The sequence below is a fragment of the Sus scrofa genome, chromosome 5 (assembly GCF_054392235.1).
Source record: "Sus scrofa isolate SSC_HxYL_T2T_F1_AM1 chromosome 5, Sscrofa_HxYL_maternal_Yorkshire_Landrace_v2.0, whole genome shotgun sequence".
Taxonomy (NCBI): domain Eukaryota; kingdom Metazoa; phylum Chordata; class Mammalia; order Artiodactyla; family Suidae; genus Sus; species Sus scrofa.
In genome coordinates this window covers 13,775,001-13,795,659 of record NC_139387.1, presented here as the reverse complement: position 1 = coordinate 13,795,659, position 20,659 = coordinate 13,775,001, and the positions used below count along the sequence as shown (strand labels likewise).

The 20,659-nt window shown below is 47.2% G+C and overlaps 1 protein-coding gene across 4 annotated transcripts in view; it reads right to left on the bottom strand.

The window, feature by feature from the left end:
- Positions 1 to 20,659, bottom strand: part of LARGE1 (LARGE xylosyl- and glucuronyltransferase 1) — a 593,475-nt gene that overhangs the window by 86,497 nt on the left and 486,319 nt on the right. For all 4 annotated transcript variants that reach the window (XM_084955467.1, XM_021081477.2, XM_021081478.2 and 1 more), the window contains 2 exons: positions 4,698 to 4,810; positions 2,739 to 2,864 (listed from right to left, as the gene is read on the bottom strand). In XM_084955467.1, coding sequence (XP_084811593.1) covers positions 2,739 to 2,864; positions 4,698 to 4,810 — 239 coding nt within the window. The remainder of the gene's footprint in view (positions 1 to 2,738; positions 2,865 to 4,697; positions 4,811 to 20,659) is intronic.

Below are 20,659 nucleotides of genomic sequence, written 5' to 3'. Positions count from 1 at the left end.
GGTTAAGGATTCGGTGTTGCTGTGAGCTGTGGTGTAGGTCAAAGATGCAGCTTGGATCTGGCTTTGCTGTGGCTGTGGTGTAGGCCAGCAGCTACAGCTCCAATTTGACCCCTAGCCTTGGAATCTCATATGCTGTAGGTGTGGCCTTAAAAAGATCCACACAAACACTCAAAAATTCTGAAGTCTTGTTTTTAAGAATATTCTTCCAGATCAGACCTCTGTTTGTTTCTTACAGAGGTTTGGAATTTTTTCATTTTTTCCTTTATATTTCTGCCCCACACATACAATTTTAGCCCCCTAAATAATATATACACATGAGCTTGAAATGAGAAATTTTCAGGAGAAGCATTTTTTCCTTATTCCACCAAAAGCAAAGAATGAAACAGGCAACAGCCTCTATTGTATCCTTGACACCATGGGATTTTAAACTTTTTATCCACTGATGACATCATTCTGCATGGATCCTGACTTTACGCCAGGGTCTCCTATTTGTCTTTTTTCCTGTTGCAGCCCAGGTTCCTACTCACAGCATTCCAAGAGAATGATTTGACATACGGTTTGCCTGATTTTGGTTTAGGTCTGTTTTCCCAGTTCATGAAAGCATTCCCTTCTTTGGAAAATAATCATATAGTTACCTACCTTTAAAACAGGCGCCTAGCCACCAAGGATCAGCAAATATCCAGCAAACGTCAGATGCAGCTGGTTTTTGCTAATCCTCCTGGAGCTGCACTTTGTCTTTGTCTCCTGGCCTCTGCTTACGCCATGTACTTTATAAGACCATGCTTTCAAAACATTAACATTTTTCATGCAACATTTCTAGGTCTTCTTTATAGGGTTGGTTTTATTTTCCTCCCCTTTGAACTTTTAGTTCATGATATTCTTGGAAATATTCCCATGCATTTCATCCATTTTTCTTAGGCTAACAAGTACATGACATACTGAAGGAACTGCATAGATGCTGACTGAAAGAACGAATAACGCAGGCACTTCTGTTGTACGTATTTTGCAATGAACCGAAAGTGTGTTACGAAAAGTCCTCTTTTTCTTTTCTCTGTGATTTCACTCCCAAGAAGGTGTGAACTTTGAACTGTTCATTACAACACAGTTTATATTTACGAAATTTTGAAAACAATTAAGGAGACAGGAATGGCTAAGCAATGGAAGAGTACAAAATTCCATGTAGAGTGTGGCTACAAATAAGACATGATATGCACATAACGCAGACACAGACCAGAAGCCAATTAGAAAAGACTGATTAGAAAAGCAAGGTTTGGGAGTTCCCGTCGTGGCGCAGTGGTTAACGAATCCGACTAGGAACCATGAGGTTGCGGGTTCGGTCCCTGCCCTTGCTCAGTGGGTTAATGATCCGGCGTTGCCGTGAGCTGTGGTGTAGGTTGCAGACGCGGCTCGGATCCCGCGTTGCTGTGGCTCTGGTGTAGGCCGGTGGCTACAGCTCCGATTCAACCCCTAGCCTGGGAACCTCCATATGCCGCAGGAGCGGCCCAAGAAATAGCAACAACAACAACAAAAAAAAAAGACAAAAAAAAAAAAAAAAAAAAAAAAGAAAAGCAAGGTTTGGATCCCTCTTTCCTTTTTAAAATTTGCACTTGTGGTTACCACATTGTCACCTGGGCACTGGATATAAATTTTCAATGAAATAAAACTCTCGATGGATGCATGTATCTAATTCCTCTCTCTTACAGCCACAGGGCAAACACACTTGGTGTCAGACAGGCCTGGGTTCAAATCATTCATCAGTCATTTAATAGCTGAGGCCAGTTCTTCATGCCTTTATTACGATGGGTAGGGAATTCTAATACAGTTACTTTAGCTAAAAGGATATCAGCAACAAGGACTCGGGTTTCTTTGTGTGTGTGAGGACTTCCTCTTCTGCCTCTGCTTTGCCGTGAGAACAAGCCAGGATGGTCTATTGGAGGAGAACCAAGCTGCCCGAGCCACCAGTCACCCCAGCCGAAGCTGACCACAGACATTTGGTTAAGCCAGTGAATATCGGCCAACCATCGGCCAACCTCTAAACTCATCAACTAAATACACAGTTCATGATTTAAGCCCCTATTAGAATAGCTTGTTACACAGCATTATCTGTGGCAGTGGGTGACTGATACACCTCTTCCTCATCTATCTACTGCCAGGCCCTACCACTGTGCTTGGTACCTAGAGGCCTGAGAGCTTTTCTGTCACCATCCTTTCTCTCCGAGGTAGAATAAGCCGTTTATGCTAGTAGCTCACCTCATCCACCACCATCATAGCACATTCTTTTTGCATTTATCTCCTTACATGTTTCTCTGTTCCTCTATGCCAATAAGGATTTGACAGCAGAAAAGAAGTTATGCACACCCATATCTGCAGCACCTGGCACAGAGTAGGCCCTCAATAAATGTTTTTGTTTGAACGGAATGACTGGATTTGGGGAGCTGACAGGAACCAAAACAGCCAGCAGCAGGTGGCAGGAAGAATAACCACACAAGGTGGCTCTTGTGCGGGGAGGCCGTATGCTTCCCAGAAAGCCCAAACAAGGCGGGGAGGGAAACAAAACAAAACAAAGAAGAAAAGCACATCCTTTTTGCACTTCTGCACCCTTCTCTCTCTCACCACGCTGCACACAAAGCTCCCGGTCAATCACCCCCATCCAGCTTCCCTCTGTCTCCATGGGGACCTCATCCCAGCTGGGGGTGAGGGGGGTGAGAAGATGCCCACCAGGGCCCCCCTCACTCTACCTTTAGATCAGACACGTCTCTGTAGCACTGCTCGGAGCGGGTGTGGTCCGACAGCTGCACATTCCAGAAGCAGGGGAGCTGATACACAAGGAAGGGGTTTTGTTTGATGACAGCGTTGAAAATATCCTGGGGGATAAAAGCCAGAAACACAATTAAAACAGTCAGGTGGGTTCAGCTTGTGAGGCTGGCTCTCCAGGCACCGCATCTTCTGTGCAATCTCTCTTGAGCCTCCTGCTCTGAGCATAGGTTGGCCTGCACCACGGGGCAGGGCCCTCGCCTTTTATTGCTAGAAACCACGCAATCATGTTCAGATAGAGATGGGGCAGCGCCCCACGCTGACTTAAAGCTCACGGGTCCTGCTGGTCGCAGCAAGCACCGTCCTGCCAAGGGACGTGGGGGCAGACGGGGAGTGTCCTTTCCAGCCAAGCCAGCATCTAATAAATGAAGTCACTTTTCCATCCCTCTTCTCACCTCACCGAGGGGCCCCGAGTCATCCATTCTGAGCCTCCTGGAGAGGAAACAGTGTGATGACAAGTTGCTGTGCTCATTCAGGGGCTGAGACAAATGACAGATCCTGCTTCGGCAGCATTTCCTGGGGCTCTGGGCAGACTCAGTGATGGATGCACCCGGGAGTCCCACGGGCCAGGGCGCCTGTGGATGCGCCCCCCACGTCCAAATCCAGCTCTGACTTTTCTAGGGAGGCTTTACCTCTTTCCAGTTCTTCTCCAAGCTCTCGCACCAGCCCGGCCATACTTATTAACTAGCTGCTGACAGGTGGTGCCGGGAGGTGAATTATGGGCCTTTGCAGACAGAGATGGCTGAATAAACTATCCTCATTGGACGGGGACGTGCAATTGCTGGCTTTTGGGGACACACTCAAGTCATTGTGACCTGACTTGAAATACGACGATGGAGGACAAGCTTCCCTTCAGGTTTAAAACAGCTACCTGGGTAATTTTTAACTCATTCATTAGACCATACCTCATGTCTGAAAAAGGAAATTAGTTTCTGGCTGCTTGGGAAATACTGACTAAAACAACGCTAAGAAAAAAGAGTAAAGTAACCCGACGGTTTCTTATTTCCTCTGGATTAGAAAACTTGGCAAGAATTTGACAAATCAGACAATCGAATGCTGAACAAAAACATGGAGCATGAGCTTGTTTTTGGGCGGCACAGCAAAGGGTAAAATGCAGAAAACTCGGAGAAATCATCTTTACATTTCGAGGCGGCCACTTCTACCATGGGGAACGCAAAATCGCCAAATAGGTGACCCTGATAGATTCAAGGTCAAAGGCTCAGGTCCCTGCCTTTCATTGCAAGAATGAGAAATGGGGTTTATATGAATGTATGTTAAGGGCTTGGTGGAGTTCATGGACTTTCTCAGATTGCCTGGATTAAAAGCTGGTTTCACCAGCCAAGGAGGTCTGTCCCTTCTATTTAAATGCATTGCCCTTGAGGATGGAGTCATGGTACAGGATCTAAGCACAAGGTTTTGCTTTATACAACCCCATTTACCAGAAAGGCAAAGAGAATCTTGTCTGGGAAATGCATCTCAGCCTATTCTGGCATCTCAGTGGGGGGTCCTCTCACCCACATGCAGAGGGCAACCTCCTTTTCAAACACAGCGAATTATGGTTGACTTAGGAGTCTGCTTCCATCAACTATGAGCTCTCTGAGGCCCGGGAGGGTGGCCTTCCGTTACCTCTGTGACCCTATTTCTGAACCCTGTCCCTGGCAGGAACAGTGGGTGGGGAAAGTCTTCTGAACAAGCACACGGATGAATAAGGGGATGAACGAAGGGGAGGGTGCTGCTGTCAGGCCGGCAAGGACCAGGCAGATCTATCCAGGTGAACAGTCCCACGACAGCTGGAAAAACAATGCTGACCCAGCCACCTGCAGGTCGCAGACAGAGCACCAGGCTGCTTGGGAATCACCGTGCCTTCTCAGTGGGCCACTTACCTGGTCAGCTAAGGATGTGGACAGCATGCCCATCAGCTCCCGCTCTGCCGTCAGCCTCCACATCTGCTCCCACTTCATCTTCCGCAGCTTGTCCAGAAGCAGTAGGATCACCCCTGGACAACAGCATAGAGTGGAAGAGAAGGGGGGGGAAAAAAAAAAACAAAAACGACAGTGAGAGAGGGCGAGCTGGGCAGGCCAATCCGTGTGTTTCGGAGAACACACCAGAGTTCAACCCCAGGCTCAGGCAGGTACTCGGTATGAGATATTAAACCATCTCCCCGCAATACCCTTATTGTAAGAAGAACATTAATACAGACCTCACTGGCCGCTTCAAGGGCCAAGGGAGACGGGCCAAGGAGTCCAGCATCCTCCAGAGATGGATGGGGACAATGGTTGCATAGCAATGTGAATGTACTTAACGCCACTGAACTCTACACATTTATTTTTCCGGTCATGCCTGTGGCACGTGGAAATTCCTGGGCCAGGGATCAAACCCAAGTCACAGGAGTGAAAACGCCAGATCTTTCACTGCTAGGCCACCAGGGACCTCCAACTGTTCCTTAAAGATGCCTTGAAGAAAGTTACAATGGCATTTTTATGTTATATTTTACCACCACCACCACCACACACACACACACACGTAAAACACCACCCAAAAAACCTAGTATTGCACCTGACCCACAGTACTTCCCCTACAAGTACAGGTTCTCTCTTTTGTTTTTTTTTCTCAGATATACCGTGACCTACCTCGGGTTAGCTAATGCCAGCAACATGTGCCGTTTATCTTCATGGAAAAAAACAGATCCTTTCTGACTTTATTCTGGGAGTGTCTTTGCCCATTTGCTTTGCACTTACTGACAAACTACATGAGCTCGTTGCACATCCCTGATTTCAATAGCCTCCTTTGGCCCAACACAATCAATGCAGATATAAACTATGGTCAAAGTTGTGCTGATGCTGGGAGTTCAAGATGGGCGCCAAGAGCCTTTGGGTTCCTGAGAAACTAAGACTCAGAGGCTGCTTGCTTCCGCCTCCTCCTCTCCACCTTCTTTTTTGGGGTTCACTTTTATAAGGAGGAACCTGAGTGAATGGGGGTTTGTGTAGGAAGGGAAATTGCCATTGTATACACTTCTCTATTTTTAAAAATGTCAAAACAACCAAAATTAATTAACTAATGAACGTCTAAAGAGAAAGATTTTGGCTCAGCTGCGTGGCTTCGGAACAAATGTCTACGCTTGGGTCGGTGAGAGCCTGCAGAGTGAGGACGGGGCACAGAACACGAACAGCCAGCACAATGTCCCTGCAGGCCACTGCAGGTAATTTGGTGGATGAAATTGTGGCACCCATGGGCTCCCAAATCAATCCTCTTCAGGAAGCTTAGCTCAGCAGAACAGTCCGTGGAGAAAATTCCAGGCTGTTGAAAAATGATCTCAGTTGACACCTAGTACATACATATCTCAGATCGCTGGAAAGAAACTGATTCCCCAAATCACACATAAATGTCAACACTGAGACTTTTTAACTTTTTCCAGGGGCATATATTTGGAGAAAAAGGATATTAACTATCTAGTGAAAGGTGCTTGGTCAGATAGAATTGAAATCATTATATGTATGTGTGTGCGTGTGTGAGAATACCTATGTGTGAATATATACATGTAGTTATATATAGGTTATAGGAAGAATGGGGTGATACACAGAGATCTGAATTTGTACCCCAGAAGGGCAAATTACCTCTATGGCATACCTCCTTTGTGCTTTGTTAGAGTTTTCATGTACTGAGAAGCTCGATACTGGCATCCTTATTTTGTAGGTAGGGAAACTGAGGTGGGGGGCTGGGTCAGACTCAAGAAGGGTGCACAGGACGAGAGCAGATCCACCTGATTCAAACTCCAATCTGCCCGATTCCAAAGCCAGTGCTTCTTCAGCTACACCGCACAGACCAGAGGCCCCCCCAGATGCCTCTCTGGGGTTCTGTGATTGAGACCAAGACTTTTTTCTTTTCTGACTTTTTGGTTTCTACCTGTATAAAATGAGGAAAATGCTAATTGCCCTGCAAACTCAGAAAACTGAGTTTTCTGCGCCCCCTAGTGGTAGGCTGCGCCCCCTAGTGGTAGGCTGGTAAATGTTTTAACCACCAGCTCTCGAGTGGGGAAAAGAACCTCGAAAACCTAGATAGCAGAGCAATTCCCTTGGTGTAAACACTTCCATTGTGGTCGATCTGAAACTACTGATGTGATGCCATCAAACAAGCAGTGGGGACGAGATGAGCACAACTGGCTCTCCTGAGCTGGGGAGACTGGAGCGGTTTAAGTCCAGCACAGCACTGAAAGTGTTCCTCAAACACAGAAGGAATTTTAGAAATAGAAAATTCACCCCAAGGGTATTATTTGATCACTTCTTTTGGGGGGAGAAAGTAATGAAAAACTTACAGAGTTACAAAACAAGAGGCTATAGGATAGATTTGGGAAAACAGATTCCGGCCACACATGTGAAAGAGAATTTCATTTAAATCTTCTTGTAGAAACTATTTCTAATGAGATTTAGAATTAAGGATAGATGCTCCAGTCTTCGGGAAAAAATGAGAGGTGGGGTCTGGAAGTGTAAACAATGATGAAAGATATTCATGCACATTTTGAAGCCTCTCGAGGCCTCAAGAGCAGATCCATCAGCCTCTGGAGACTGAGCTGAGAAGTGATGCTTTTAAGACTTGGTGAATCCTAAGTGGCAGGTATGATTCCACCCTCTTTCCAGGCTAATTAAAAAGAGGGAGTTGTCCAGGATGGAAGATCAAAGGCAACAACATGGGGTCATTCTCCCAATTATCCAGCCGGCTCCTTCGTTTGCTTTGAATGTAATTTTTAAAAGTGTGAACAATTTCAAACCAACACAAAAGTACAGAAACTAATACAACAAATACCCGCCACCTGGACTTAATAAATGCTTATATAGTGCCACATTTGCTGCTTTTCATAAAGTGTCCCAGTCAAATGAAAGGCTCCTCCATTTCATTCCAGCCCTCCCTTCCCCAAGGAGAACCAGTGTCCCAGATTGATTGGGTTTCATTTCCTGGCCTGTTTTTCATTTTTCTTCCCTATGCATAGATTAATAAACATTACATGGTGTTTTTGGTATGTTTTATAGGGCGTATTTTCTATTATATCTTACCTTTTCACCCAGTTTTATGGCTTTGAGATTTAACTAAGTGAGAGTTCCCATCATGGCTCATCCTAATGAACCCAATTAGGATCCATGAGGAAGCAGTATCAATACCTGGCCTCATATAGTGGGTTAAAGATCTGGCATTGCCGTGAGCTGTGGTATAGGTTGCAGATGTGCCTCAGATCCCGCATTGCTGTGGCTGTGGTACAGGCCGGTTACTACAGTTCCAATTCGACCTCTAGCCTGGAAATTTCCATATGCCTTGCATGTGGCCCTAAAAAGACCAAAAAAAAAAAAAAAAAAATTTAACCAAGAGAAGATGTCAATATCTAGTTTATTCACTGGAATCTCTTTATTGGCTGTATAACGATACCACGGTGTATTTATGCATTCCCGTGCTGAAGGACATTTCAGCCATTTCCCACATTTCTGCTTTTAAAAACAATTTGCAATAAACATCCTAGACCCAATTCAGTGGGCACACTTCTGAGAGCTTAGCTGGGGTACAACCTCCAGCTGCACAAAGACTGCTACATTGATGGAACTATTTGTCCTGAAACATCTCAAATTGCTCTATCTTCCTCCTCTCTTATATAACAGTCAGGCCATGATGGAGCCTCATGGAATTCATGTTTGAATTGCGTTTCAGAGTTCCCTGGAGGCCTAGTGGGTTAAGGATCTGGTAGTGTCACTGCTATGGCACCGGAACTTCCCTTTTTTTTTTTGCTTTTTAGGGCCGCACCTGCGACATATGGAAGTTCCCAGGCTAGGGGTCACATTGGAGCTACAGCTGCCAGCCTACACCACAGCCACAGCCACTTGGGATCTGAGCCGTGTCTGCAACCTACACCACAGCTCATAGCAACGCCAGATCCCCAACCCACTGAGCGAGGCCAGGGAATGAACCCAAATCCTCACGGATACTAGTCAGATTTGTTTCTGCTGCACCACAATGGGAACTCCCTGGCCTGGAAACTTCTGCATGCCGTGGGTGTGACTAAAAAAACCTGCCTGTCCCATCTCTTTTTTTCCTCGCTCATTCAACATTTATTGAGCATCTATTACGTGCACACTAACTGAAACAGACTTGTACTTTTTTCCTTCTCTATTTTTCCCAATCTCATGGGTTTTATTGAAAATATTAATTCAGGAATTCCTGCCGACTAAGAACCATGAGGTTTCGGGTTTGATCCCTGGCCTCGCTCAGTGGATTAAGGACCTGGCGTTGCTGTGAGCTGTGGTGTAGGTCGCAGATGTGGCTCAGATCCCGAGTTACTGTGGCTCTGGCGTAGGCCGGCAGCTATGCTCCAATTCGACCCCTAGCCTGGGAACCTCCATGTGCTTTGGGTGTGGCCCTAAAAAGACAAAAAACAAAAAACAAACAAAAAAAGGAAAATATTAATTAATTCAGCACATATTGACTGAGTGTGAAACCGTCTCTGCCAAGTGCTTCTGTCAAAGACACACCCACCACTGTAATCCCTGCAAAACTGGGAATACGCACCGACTGAGGAGACGCAGAGGAGGGAGGCCTGGGCCAGGAGGGGGTCAGGCAGACGAGGTGGGGGTGTCAGAGGAAATGACCCAGAGAAAGGCAGGTGACAAGACTGGGCTGTGCAGGAACTCGAGTGTGGGACAGCTGGAGGGCTTCGGAGCACGTGCCAGGGTGTGAGCTCGTACAATTAAGCAGGGGAGGGAGGTGGAAGGACCTCGAGTCTACGCAGAAGAGGTGGCTTGCCAGCATTTCGTGTCATTGCCTACACAGAAAATTCTTCTAACCCACTGAGGGATGTGGTGGAAGCTGCTTATGGCAGGAAGGGCTGACCTGGGTGTCCCCCCGCACCCCAGGTCTCAGGAAGGTGCCCCAGGGCTGAGTGGATCTGTTTTGGCCCATGTTGTCACCTAGGTGCACCACACTGATGGGGGAGTCCTGCTGAGGACAAGTGGGAGCCAGTGCAGGAGTGACCACGACCGAGTCTCTCAGAAAAGCCAGCCTAAAACACTGCTTTATCACATCACTTCATAAAATCAAAGGCTTCCAGCATCTCAGGAGTCTAAAGAACAAACCATCATTCCTCAGCCAGGCCCCTCTAAGTCGTGCCACAATTTATTTGTTCTCTTTCACCAGATCAGTCCTTCAAGCAAAATTGGCATAATGACCATCAGCCATTCAAACACCTTTTTTTTTTTTTTTTGCTATGCCCGAGGCATGAGGAAATTCTCGGGCCAGGGATTGAACCTGTGCCATTGCAGTGACCCAACCACAGCAATGACAACGCCAGATCCTTAGCCCTTAACCACTGAACCACCAGGCAACTCCTCCAGCACCTCTTTGCAAACTGACAAGCGGATGCCCAGCTTGATTTCCTCTTCAGAATCCTATAATGTTTACTAACTGCACCAACCCCTGACTCAACCAAGACTCAAGACCCCAATCAAACAAAACAGATGAGCAAACATGTCACCAGGACGATGAACTTCATTCTCAGCTTCCGCCCTTCAGAGCTTCGCCGTCTCTTCTGACGTCACGACACCCTTAGAAAGAAGGCAGGCCGATCGTTACTGCAGTCTTTGGACAGGTGAAGACGTGAGGGCCTGCGAAGTGATGTGTCTTGTCCAGTGTCACCATGCAGGCAAGTGCTTCCCACTGCCCTGCCTGGAAAGGGGTCTTCGCCTTAAGAACAGCAGAACTAATGAAGGCGGGTTGTCTCCCATGCCAGCAGCCGGTGGGACAATGTCCTTCAACATTGTGACATTTTGAAAGTCTGCCTTGAGTCAGACAAAAATGCCAAACACGCACTTGGCCAAGAGAGGCCAGCCTGAGCCCGCAGGAGCCAGGGTTTCCAGGAAGCACTGCTCACAGCCATAGGTGAGCCGCCCCCGACGTGTCAAGCAAACCGCTGGGGTGGGGGCTCTGTCTGGCCTTCATCACGGGTTTTGCATCCAGAAGCTATTTCTTTCTTCTTCTTCTTCTTCTTTTTAAATCTTTTCATGGTCATTCCCAGGCTAGGAGTTGAAACAGAGCTGTAGCTGCTGGCTTACACCAGAGCCATAGCAATGCTGGATCCAAACCTCATCTGCAACCTATGCCGCAGCTCACGGTAATGTCCAAGCCTTAACCCACTGAGCGATGCCAGGGATCGAACCCACATCCTCACGGATACCATGTTGGGTTCTTAACCTGCTGAGCCACAACCAGAACTCCAGAAGCTATTTCTTGTATGATTCATTTTCTTTGCTTACAAACATTATCGAGGCAACACTGGTCTGTAACATATGTTTCACGTATACAACATCATACAAACACACAGCTACAGAGAACTGAGTAGTGGTTATGAGAGGGGTAGGGGGGTGAGGGGGAGGGCAAAATGGGTCACCTGCATGGTGATGGGTAGAAATAATAGTTCAGTGGTGTGCACGCTGCAGTGGATACACAAGTCAAGATACAAGACACACACAATTTAAAATAAAGGTATGTTTTGAGTACCTCCTGTGGTTCTACTCGCTGGGTTAACTAGGGACTCAGTGGTTTATAAAACTCAGTCCCCATTCTTGGGGAGCCAGGCCGAACAGGGAAGGGAGATGGGTAACCAAGAGAAGACCACAGTGACAGATGCGATTCGAGGTAGGAACCTCGGGAGCCGGGGACAGGGGAGTGGAGTGCGATCCGGGGCTAGGGGAAGCCTTAGGGCGATGCTTCCTGAAACAATGGATGTCTAAACTGAAACCAAAAAGATGCAGAGGGCTGCCTACTCGAAGGTCAAGCCAGACTTCTCCCCTCGGGGCTGTGAATGGCCATCAGGCCAGGGATATTTTCCACTGCATTTGTTTGTTTGTTTGTTTGTTTTTTTTTTTTTTTGGTCTTTTTAGGGCCGCACCCACGGCATATGGAGGTTCTCAGGCTGGGGGTCTAATCGGACCTGTAGCCACCAGCCTACACCACAGCCACAGCAACACGGGATCTGAGCTGCATCTGCGACCTATACCACAGCTCACAGGCAATGCCGGATCCTCAACCCACTGAGCGAGGCCAGGGATCGAACCCTTGTCCTCATGGTTCCTAGTCAGATTCATTAACCACTGAGCCACGACGGGAACTGCCCTTTCCACTGCATTTGAACAGCAGACCTGAAAAGGACATGACCCGTTTCCCCTCTTCTCCCAAAGAAGAAAACTGAAAAGAGGCCACATAAAGTTGCCCGGCATGGGCGAAACTGTTTGTCATTGGTCATAAATATTTAATTAACCACAGGCTATTTGTACAATAATCATCTCCATATCCTTCTGCCATATGAATTCCGGGAACACAGGCATTTTTGTAGCCATCACAGAAGGGAGCCATACGGAATGTGGAAACCGGGATGGACTTGGAAACCAGCTGTGGGTTTGAGTCCTGATATTCTCACTTCTTACAACATCTCTTGGAAAAAAGCCACTGGGATGCTGAGCCCCAGTTCCTTATTTGTAATATGGGGACAATCCCACATTAACTCCAAGACGATTATAAAAACTTAAAAATTACATCTTTAAAAGTATCTGGGGGAGTTCCCGTCGTGGCGCAGTGGTTAACGAATCCGACTAGGAACCATGAGGTTGCGGGTTCGGTCCCTGCCCTTGCTCAGTGGGTTAACGATCCGGCGTTGCCGTGAGCTATGGTGTAGGTTGCAGACGTGGCTCGGATCCCGAGTTGCTGTGGCTCTGGCGTAGGCCGGTGGCTACAGCTCCGATTCAACCCCTAGCCTGGGAACCTCCATATGCCGCGGGAGCGGCCCAAGAAATAGCAACAACAACAACAACAACGACAAAAAGACAAAAGACAAAAAAAAAAAAAAAAAAAAAGTATCTGGGGAGTTCCCGTCGTGGCTCAGCGGAAAGGAATCCGCCTAAGAACCATGAGGTTGCGGGTTTGATCCCTGGCCTCGCTCACTGGGTTAAGGATCTGGCATTGCCATGAGCTGTGGTGTAGGTTGCAGACGCGGCTCAGATCTCGCGTTGCTGTGGCTCTGGCAGCAACAGCTCCGATTGGACCCCTGGCCTGGGAACCTCCATATGTTGCAGATAAGGCCCTCAAAAAGACAAAAGAGACAAAAAAAAAAAAGTATCTGGCATATGATTTATTATTTCCTACCTTAAGAGCCCATGACACTGAAAAAAAAAAAAAAAAAAAAAGCATCTAGAACAGTAGGAATAGTACTTCACATTGCTGACCTGAGATACAGTAACTGAGAAAAAATGTCCACAGCTCAATACTTCATCCACGAGTCTGAATTCACTGGTCTTTCTAAAAGTCTTAAAAATCGCTTTGTGCCTACACCGCAGCTCAAGGCAATGCCAGATCCTTGACCCACTAAGCGAGGTCCCGGAAAGAACCTGCATCCTCACGGAGACTACGTTGGGTTCTTAACCCAGTGAGCCACAACAGGAACTCCATAAACTAGGTTCTTAAGCAGCTCAAGAGTCTGTTTAAGGTGTTACATATAATCACATGAATATGTACTTGTAAGAGAATCTGCCTGCTTTCTCCAAGGGTTGGAAGTTTGTACCCAGATTGTACAAGAGGTGGAAAACAATCCTAAGGAAAATGCAACTAAAACCACTTATTGGTGTATTTGCGGCACAGTGGGTTAAGGATCCAGCATTGTCACAGCAGCGGTGGGCTCCGTCCCTTGGCCCGGGAACGTCCCCACGCCGTGGGTGTGGCAAAACAAACAAACAAAAAACAACCCAACACATACTGACCCCACTCCCATGGTGCTAAGAAGATACCCCGATGAATGACTGTGAGGCCTTTGGAATAGAAGTGATGCAGAGATGCTTATAAATAACAGAGAAACGATACATGACTTCATTGCAGTGCCTAGATATGACTCACAGAATCTGCTTGACTCTCACCAGAATGAATCCAAATTATGTGTACACAGCCATGTGGCAACAAGCTTTGTAAAGTAAACACTGGTCAAACTGATGAAAATGGCTCCTCCCGAAACCCTGGACCCTTTCAAGCTGAAACGACAAAGTTTGGGCTTTGGAATATGGGCCCCAAGACAGACGTTGACATTGCTTTCCTGCTGTCAGGGAGAGAGGGGTGCCAAAGAGCTTGACTCTGGCCTCTGCCTGGCACTGGCTGCTATGGGATGTGTCATTTCCATACTTGCTGTTGGAGTCTGGGCGTGTGGAGCAAGCCCTCTGCCCCAGAGGCCAGCACTTGGCACAGAGGCAGCAAGCCTTGCATTTGAAAGGCCCTCCCAATGGAGCTGGCTGGGATGCTTGGGCCCACACAGCCTTACCTTCAGCCGCTGTGCTGGCAGCTTAGAGAGCAGCACTAAATAAATAAATGAATAAATAAATTAAAAATCAAAGGCTTCTCCAGTGAACATCTGGTCCATGGGTAGGGCGTTTCATCTGTGGATCAGAGGGCAATGCTTCTTTTTCCCAAACTGCATATGTAGTAATTGCTTGGTAGCCAACATGGCAGGGAGGGGAAGCTGGATGCAGGTGCAGGGAGGAAAGAGAAAATACTGCCTTTTTAAAACCAAGCCCGATATCAATTCTTACCAATGCAGATGCAAAAGGGAGGAGACACGAAACATGGTGACAACACTGGTGGTTGTCCCTTGCTATTTGTTAAGCAACTGCTGTATCCTAAAGGCAAGGTGCATTACCTAGAGGACCTCTGATTCTTATGACAAGCCTGCCAGGTCAGTGGAATTATCCCCATTTTCCAGATGGAGAAACTGAGGCTTGCACACAGTTGGTAAATGGCAAAATTGGGACCCCACTTTGACCTGAGGTCTTTTAGCCGCACCATTCACGCTGACTCCTGGTGTGTGCGTGTGTTAAACGCCCACAAGTAAATATGGTGAGACTTGGATGAATCAATGGCTTAAAGCCAAAACAAGTCAAAGAGCTCCTGGAGGAAAAATCAGTGAACGTTTGGAAGACTCAGCAAAGATGACAGGCCATAACCAGATGGCATGTGTCAGAACCTGGGGGAAACCAAGCCTACAAGGCCAGGAAAAGCAGAGAGGCCCTGTGTGGCTGAAGCTGCTGCTTGCACAGGTGGGGAGCACGGGTAGAAGGGAGCACGGGTAGCTGGCTGGAGCCAACCAAGGTTTTTTTTTTGTTGTTCTTTTTATTTATTTTTAGGGCCACACCTGTGTCATATGGAAGTTCCCAGGCTAGGGGTCGAATCCAAGATGTAGGTACCAGCTTGCGCCATAGCCACTGCAATGCAGGATCCAAGCCATGTCTGTGACCTATGCCCACAGCTCACAGCAATGTCGGATCTTTAACCCACTGAGTGGGGCCAGGGATTGAACCTGTGTCCTCATGGATACTAGTTGGGTTCATAACCTGCTGAGCCACAAGGGGAACTCCCTGGAATCAAACAAATCTAAATCAGCACACCGTTTCAGAGCTAAGATACGTCAACCCTGCCTTCTGAACGGTGTAGAATTCCTCTTCTTTCTGCATCCGAGCCTACAACTAACCTCTCAGCCTGTGTTGTGCCACCTCTTGCTGGCTAGGAGAGCCCCTTAAAACCCTTTTGGCAAAGGCAATACCCTAAAAAGCTGCTGTTTCACAGGAGAGTCTGTGGCTATTTTCTTTCTATCCATGGCGTCGGCTCTCATTCCTTGGCCAAGCTCAAGAGTACAGCTGGAAAGGGCTTGGTCAATTCTGACCACGTACCTTTTAAATTTAGAAGAAACTGAGGTCCAAAGTGGCAACCTGACGCCTTCAGATCCGTTCAGAGCAGGTTTCAGATTAAATCTATTCCTAAACTCAGCATTTCCCCCAGTGTTGGTTCCCCAGCATCCTGCAGGATGCTAACAGGTGTTGTGAGAAGCTGGGTCAGCAAAGCTAAATAAGTTTAGGAGACAGTGGGTTAAATAAAGTTGAACAGTGTTGGACTGGCCGATGGGCATGGCGAATCTCAAAGGTGGTTACCACATCCAACACCTTCTAGATTTATTTACTAGGACTCTTCCCTGATCTCCCCTAGGAAGCTGGGAGAATATTGCTCTTCCCTTCACTGCAGTCCTTTCTGGCTTCCGTCTACATCTTCTCAGCTCTCCACCTGCACTGCAAAGGCTGACAGATGGAAATGCAGACTTGTTCCTTGTAACATGGCCTGTGGCTTTGCTGGTTGGAAGCAGAGAAACAAAACTTTAAAGAGGCACTGAGCAGCCGGCTATGTAGGAGGCTCTGGGAAGATGCTGGCTCTCAGGCCAGAAGGGTTTATGACCATGGGTCACATCATTTCGACTTTCCTCTCCTCTGCTTGGAAGCACGAGAGTTCTCTTCTCAGGCAGGATGACCCAACAGAAAGTGAGTTTATTAAAATTCGCTTAATTTAAAATCCCCTGCTGATTTTACCTAGGACTCACTTTTGATCATATAAATGAAAAGGTTCTCCTTTCTGCTGTATAGATGTTTTCCTTCTCCAAAGCTCTTTATCAGAGAGAGAAAGCAGAATCCTTCCACTTGAAGCCTACCTTGACTTCAATGGGATTTCCCAAAGTGTGGAGAGTGGAGCATTAAGGGCAGCTCGGACCTTATAAAAGGCCATGGTCAGTCGCTCAGTCATGCATTCAGTAAGTATCTATCAAGGGGTGTCTATGTACCAGGCACCAGGTAGCCACAGATGGAAAACGCAGTGGGCTCTGGTCTTAAGAGTCTGGAGGTGCTATGGACACTGAAATAGAGAGAAATGTGTCCTGGGCAAGCGAGGTTGGCTCAAAAGGAGGTGGGTTCAGATCTCACGTCATGGGGAGCGGTTCTTTAAGAGAACAGAATTTCACCACACATCTTCCTCTCACTGGGCGGAATGTATTCGGCTAAGTGTGTGATAGGGTTAAGAACAGAAAGGGTTTTGATAGTTAGCCAATGCTTTTTCACCAAGACTCTTCTTTTTTTTTTCCCCTTTCTTTTTAGGGCTAAGGCATATGGCATTGAATAAGAGCTGTACCTGCTGGCCTACGCCACAGCTTGAAGCAATGTCGAATCCTTAACCCACGAAGCGAGGCCAGGGATCGAACCTGCATTCTCATGGGATTCTTTTTCTTTTCTTTCTTTCTTTTTTTTTTTTTTTGTCTTTTAGGGCTGCACCTGTGCATACAGAAGTTCCCAGGCTAGGAGTCAAACCAGAGCTGTAGATGCCTGCCTACACCACAGCTGCAGCAACGCAGGATCTGAGCCACATCTATGACCTACACCACAGCTCATGGTGATTCTGGATCCTTAACCCACTGGAGCGAGGCCAGGGATCGAACCCATGTCCTCACAGATACTAGTAGGGTTTGTTACTACTGGGCCATGACGGGAACTCCTAGTCAGATTCTTAACCCACTGAGCCACAAGACTTTTAGAAGTAAATGTTTTATTGAGGTATCACGTATATTCTAAAAAGTACCCAGATCCTAAGTACAGCAGAGCTTGATGAATTTTCACAAAATCACCTTTGTAACGAGAACCTGGACCAAGAAACAGAACATCACTAACAGCCCAGAATCCCCACTACGGTCACATGTACTCCCATGGTCCTGCTGTCACGGTCCTGCCATTGTCCCAAATTCTTTCTCTGTAGTTTTATCAGTTTCTGAATTATATGTTCAACCATACAGTGTGAACCCTTTTGGTGAAAGGCCTTTTGGCTCAATATTATGTCTGTGAAATCCATTTGTATATTGCATGTCGTTGCAGTCTGTTTATTTCATGCTGCATTGTTACCTATATTAGACGCTATCTCCCAGTTATCCATTACATTGCTAATGGGCCTATGGGCTGTTTCCAGTTTTGAAAGCTGTTATGAACATTCTTCCCATGTCTTTTGGTGTCACATGCATGCATTTCTGCTGGATGCACATGGACTGTAGTTAAGGTAGTTTTTAAAGACTCTCTAGCCTGTCTCTTTCAGTAAGAAAAAAGTATTTTCTGGAGCTGGATAGGGGAAAACTAGAGAGTGTCCAAGATTTTGTTCTTCAAGCGACCACAGAACAAAATGGAGCACCTTACAATGCTGAGAAACATCTGGGGCAGATGCAACAGCCGAGGACAGGGCTGCAGATCCTGCCTGGGGGTCCAGGGACCCACAGGCTTTCTATCAGGTACTGAAAAAGAACGGCTCCCCGAACAGAAGTCAGATGTGCTGCCTGGCTTGTTGGCATGGAGATCTTAATTTTTAACTCGAAAAGACTCAGGTTCTCCAATGTTCACTGCAGCACCATTTGCAATAGCCAAGACATGGAAACAACCTAAATGTCCATCGACAGAGGAGTGGATCAAGAAGATGTGGGACATAGACACAGTGGAATATGACTCGACCATTAAAAGGAATGAAATTACGGCATTTGCAGCAACATGGATGGACCTAGAAATTATCATGCTAAGTGAAGTCAGTCAGACAGTGAGACACCAACATTAAATGCTATCACTTACATGTAGAATCTAAAAAAAGGGCACAATGAGCTTCTTCGCAGAACAGACACTGACGCACAGACGTTGAAAACCTTATGGTTTCCAAAGGAGACAGGTTGGGGGGTGGGGGGACGCACTGAGAGTTTGGGATGGACATGCTGTAGAATGTGGTTGTGATGATTGTTGTACGCCTATAAATGTAATAAAATCCATTAAGTAATAACCATAAAAAACACAAGCAATGAGGCTGCATCTCCCTACCAGTCTAGCTAGATGCTTCACGACAGAAGATGATGTCTCATTTGCCGCCAAGAAGGGTGAGACCACTCGGATGGCCCTAGACTGGACCTGGAGCTAACGGACTGCGGGGAGAAGAGGCCCCTATGGTAATTGTACACTTCAAGTGCACCCATACCGGGGGGCACACGGCATATCTTTTTATCATGCACTTGTTCACAGAAAGAAAAAAGCAGGTGCTGAAAGGACAGCAGTCAGGTATGCAGAGCTCGTGGCCAACACAGACAGAATTGCCTGGGGTCCCTGGTGGCTGATTCCACTTGGAAGCATCACCCGCCTCCCGTCACCTGCAGCCTCCTCTGCGCAGCCACCTTCTGTGGCTCTAGTTCTCACCGATGTCTGAAGGCATTATCTCTTCTCTATCTTGTTACGGGCTGACCTGTGTTCCCCCCAATCCTCCCCAGTTCATATGTTGGAGTCCTAACCCCACCTAGGACCTCAGGATGTGACTATATTTGGAGACAGGGTCTTTAAACAGGTGTTAAAATGAGGTCATTAGGAGTTCCCGTTGTGGCTCAGCAGGTTAAGAACCCAACTGGTATCCATGAGGATGTGGGTTCGATCTCTGGCTTTGCTCAGTGGGTTAAGGATCTGGTGTTGCCATGAGCTGTGGTGTAGGTTGCAGATACATCTTAAATCCCATGTTGCTGTGGCTGTGGTGGAGGCTGGCAACTGCAGCTCTGATGCGACCCCTAGCCTGGGAATTTCCATATGCCGTGGGTACGGCGCTAAAAAGAAAAAAAAAAAAAGGTGCTTAGGTGGGCCCTAACCCAGGAGGATTGGTATCCCTGTCTTGAGGACACCTGGACAGACAGGCACAGAGGGACGACCATGTGGAAACAGCGGGAGAAGAGCCCTCTCACCCATGAAGGTCAGAGGCCTCAGAAGGAACCAACCCTTGATCTTGGACTTCTGGTCTCCAGGATTGTAAGAAAATAAATTTCTGCAGTCTAAGCCACCCGGTCTATGGTATTTAGTCATAGTGACCTTATTAGACTAATGTACATACCTCTTGGCCCAGAGCTGCTAACAGCTCATGGCTTCCGGTTAGTTGCTGGTGCCTCAGCCTCCTGGCTGACACCCTCAGGGCTGTCCGTCCACCCCATGAGCAGCCCCTTCATTAAAATACCTTGAATTATCTGATAAGATGATGGGATCCTGACTAGTACACGTCTGTTATTTCATTTCAGTCCCTGGACGCGCCCCCCCCCCCCCCCGAAATTGGGATGATCATGCTTATTTCACAGATAAGAAAACTGAGGCTCAGAGGTCATACAGCTTATAAGGGAGCTGGGATTTCCACCAAGGTCTCTGGGACCCCAAAGACAGTGCGGCTGACTCCGGGAGGCCTGTGGCCTGCTGAACCAATGAGCCACCTCCCTGATCAGCGGTCCCCGGGGTGGGAAAGATCCCCGGATATCATCTAGGGCAATCTCTTCACTTGCCATAAATGGAGAAACCAGGGCTCAGAGATGTGAGCTCCGTGTTTCAAGGTCAGGATGCTTATGCAGGGGCCACATCAGGATTTGAAACATTCAATCTTCTGGCTTTTGGTTGCTTCCTTGACTGGTTTGAGAATCATGGCAAGCTCCAAGGTACCTTCCAAGTCCCATACTTGGCTTACCTGGGGACCTGACCACAGAGATTCAGAGTAAGGGTCCTGGCATCAATCCACACATCAGCTTCACGCTTAAGAGCTGCGCGACCTTGGCCAGGTAACCTAGTTACGGCGTTATGGTTCAGTGCACCCTTCTGTGAAGTAGGTATAAATAATAACTCACAGCACTGGGGTGAGGATTAAATAAGATAAAACAGAGCACTCGGCACAGAGACTAACACAAGGGCTGGTCTCACTTAAATAATGAGTTCTTGTCATTACCTGGGGTAGATTTTTTAAAACCCAAACTAAGTTCCAGTTCACCCATAGGCACGGAACTTACCACTCAGAAGCTGAACAGAAATAAATGACGATACTGATAGCTAACAACACTGGCAGCAGCTCACTACCAGGCACCTGCCAGGCTCCAGGCACTGGGCTGGGGATGCCCATCACCTCCGCTCCGTATAATATCCCAGAAATACCAAGCAAC